Consider the following 3013-nt stretch of genomic DNA (forward strand, 5'->3'; position numbering starts at 1 on the left):
AGTGGACGAAGAAGAAGTGAAGGACAAGACTGTCGAATGGCCTAGGTTGGTGCAACTAACGCCAACTGATGAAGGAATTAGCCTTCGACAAGCTTTCAAAAGTTATGTCATGATGTTTGCCAAAAGGTATCATTTTACTTCGACCATGGCACCCTTTGCTAGCAGGAAAATTGGACCTGAATGGTTTACCCAACAACTGCCCTTGGAAATGCAAAAGGATGAAAATATATTTTTGGATGTTTGGGAATCATTTTTAACCCCCAGGCTCCTTTTTTCCCATCGTAACGCAACCAAAACCCAAATAGCTTTGATAGTCTATCAACCTAATCTAGTTTCGAGACAGTTTGGCTTGATCCAAATAAAACCTCGACCCCTATTTCCCAAGAAAGGATCCATCATTTTTTACAACTCCCTTCATACTGAAGATGAGAGCAAAGAACTGTCGAAGAAACTGACTGATGACTCTCTTGACATTCGACCAGTGATCTTTCGACCATCTTTTCTATGTACTCCTGAGTTTGATGAGTGGTGGAAGGATTATTATTCTACCAGATTTTTTGACGTAACAGCCTTCACTACACATTTAAAAAATGCTTTTGCTTTCGTGCAGGATCAGACCAAAAGAGGTATTCAAAGACACATTAGAGAAATACAAAAATTTCAAAAATATTTCGAAACTGCGTATAGACCTGATGATCTTAGTCGAACCATACACGAAGCAGCAGCAGAATTAAAATGTAAATTGATGGAGAAGTTTGAAAAATTGTCATTGCCTTCAAATGTTCGACCAGAGACGCGCTATGACCTGCCTTTCAGTTGTCATCCACCAAAGTTTCCTCCTTTGCCAACTACTGAATTTGGCGTGGCATTTAGCCCTTCATTTCCAGATTGGTTTGTTTGTGGGGACTATATGAAAATTCTTCGTCAACATTACAAAAAACCTGCTGAGTGTGTGGTTCCGACTAAGTATCATCTGGACGAATACCAAGGACACCTTCATATTGGAATAGAACACGTTCGTGTGGAAGATCCCATTCTTGAAGGTGTTCACAGAAAACATGATTTTTTTTCTTTATTATTCTAACTGTGTTATCATATATTTCTTATATTCGTTTCTAAATCTCCTTTCTTTCCTTAGCCGTAAGGATTACCAAGAAAACTTCTGTCGAAGCGTCACCAAGTGCTGCTAAGAAACCTTCGACAAAGGTACAAAACTCACTCTTTCCATTTATTCTTTTTCTTTTTAAGAAACTAATTGGCTTTGGTCTGCATGACTAGGTAAGTCGAAAACCCCCATCAGTCCAAAAAAGAAAGAATGAAGAGGAGAAAGTTCCTAATGAAGAATCTGGTGACGAATCCCCAGAGCCAATCCCCCCTCCTCGGAAGAAGAAGAAAATCAAGAAGGTGTCTTCCCAAAGATCTATTGTTAAGTCAGCTCACAAAGTCCCTCCAACTTCCAAACTTCAATCGAAGGATACAGAGAGTGGGAAATCTAGTCTTAATACTGAGATTCCTGAGGTAAATCCTCATTTCGACAATCTATGTTCATCTTCATTGCATTTCTTTCTTCTAACCTATAATTATTTCCAGATACAACTGGTTGTCGAAGGGAGCTCTGAGAAAACTCTGGAAAAGACAGTCCAAGAAGAAAATACAATGGATCATGACAGGAAGACTGTACCAGAATTCGACGCTACAATGGGTGAAGCTTCTGAAGACGAATCTCCTCCTCATCCAGGATTAAATGCTGCAAATCAGGGCGACGATACTGATATGGAAGCTGGGGTCGAAGAGGACCATGAAGAAGAAGCTGCTAAAGATGAGGATGACCAGTCGAAACAACCAGATGCTGGGCAAACTTCAGGACGAAACGCTCAACCCGCTTCCGGCCAGACCAAAGGAAGTGCCGTATCAACTGGTTCGACTAGTTTTTCTCGTGAAGAGCTTGAGAGTCTCAAAGTGCAGAAACCTTTAGAATATCTGAAGGCCATGCTTAGTGCTCGTTTTAATTTTCAAGATTCTTTGCAGAGCAGTTTGACTACTTCTGGGGCCACTTCTGAAGCACCATCTCTTGACAATATCTTGACCAAGATTAAGACGAAATTCCTTGATGCTGATTTGTTCAAAGTTTTGGAAGAAAACGCCCTTGCTCACATTGAACTCAAGAAAGTTTTGAAACAAATAAACGTCTTGGAAACTTCTGCCGAGGTTGGCAATTTTGTGATGGAGTTGATGACCCTCATTGACTTGGCGACTGCAGACCTTCATCGTCAAAGAGATCTTTCCCAGCAAATCTCTACAAAATCTGAGACTCAAATTGCTGAATGGGATGCTGTTGCAACTTCGACTGACAAAGTTTCAAAGCTGCAGCAGCTTTCTGAAACTTATATCAAAGAAATTGTTGCTTATGATGATAATATCCAGAAATGGGAGAAACAAATAGCAGCACTTCAAGAAAAAATCTCCCAAGAGAAAAAGCGCAAAGCATCCATACAACAACCTAAGCAGAATGAGATTGACGGCGAACTGAAGGTGGGTACTCGACATGCAGAACATGCTCAACAACTTAGTCAAGAGATTGAGACTTTCTCTACTCACAAAAGTCTTTGTGATCATCGACTCCAGTTTCAGAGAAAGAAATTCGCCACGTTGAAGGAAACTTTTGCTAGTCTCAAATTGTAGTCGAATTAGTTTAACCATTCTCAGCCCTTTGAGGCTTTCTCTGTAATAACTTTGATTGCCATTTCTGTTTAGCAAAGCTATCACCATTACGTTTACAATTATTCTACTGCTATTTTTACTTCTTGTAATATGGGCTTATATTTTTTTAAATACTTGCCATTTATCTTTAAGATTCTTTCGTCTTTTCCTATCTCTTCAATCTCATACGCACCATTTGAAAAACTTTTCAAAATCTGGAAAGGTCCTTCCCACTTAGGAGACCATTTCCCCATTAATTTATCTTTTCGATCCATAGGAAGGATTACTTTCCAGACAAGATCACCAACTAAAA

General features: G+C 39.6%; 1 protein-coding gene across 1 annotated transcript; it reads left to right on the plus strand.

Annotated features, from left to right (window-relative positions):
* The first annotated feature begins 745 nt into the window (after positions 1-745).
* Positions 746-2682, plus strand: LOC127130603 (uncharacterized). The gene is made up of 5 exons (XM_051059583.1): positions 746-950; positions 1139-1206; positions 1279-1518; positions 1591-2532; positions 2626-2682. The coding sequence occupies exons 1-5, from the start codon at positions 746-748 to the stop codon at positions 2680-2682; spliced, it is 1512 nt and encodes a 503-aa protein (XP_050915540.1).
* Positions 2683-3013: the final 331 nt, after the last annotated feature.

The sequence above is a fragment of the Lathyrus oleraceus genome, chromosome 3, assembly GCF_024323335.1.
Source record: "Lathyrus oleraceus cultivar Zhongwan6 chromosome 3, CAAS_Psat_ZW6_1.0, whole genome shotgun sequence".
Lineage (NCBI taxonomy): Eukaryota > Viridiplantae > Streptophyta > Magnoliopsida > Fabales > Fabaceae > Lathyrus > Lathyrus oleraceus.

Bases quoted from the DNA above. Each gene is read 5' to 3' on its own strand.
- LOC127130603 (XM_051059583.1), top strand. From the start codon at position 746: ATGGAGAAGTTTGAAAAATTGTCATTGCCTTCAAATGTTCGACCAGAG. The intron at 951-1,138 runs GTGTGGTTCCGA...TTCTTTCCTTAG, and splicing joins TTACAAAAAACCTGCTGAGT to CCGTAAGGATTACCAAGAAA. The intron at 2,533-2,625 runs GTGGGTACTCGA...CATCGACTCCAG, and splicing joins AGATTGACGGCGAACTGAAG to TTTCAGAGAAAGAAATTCGC.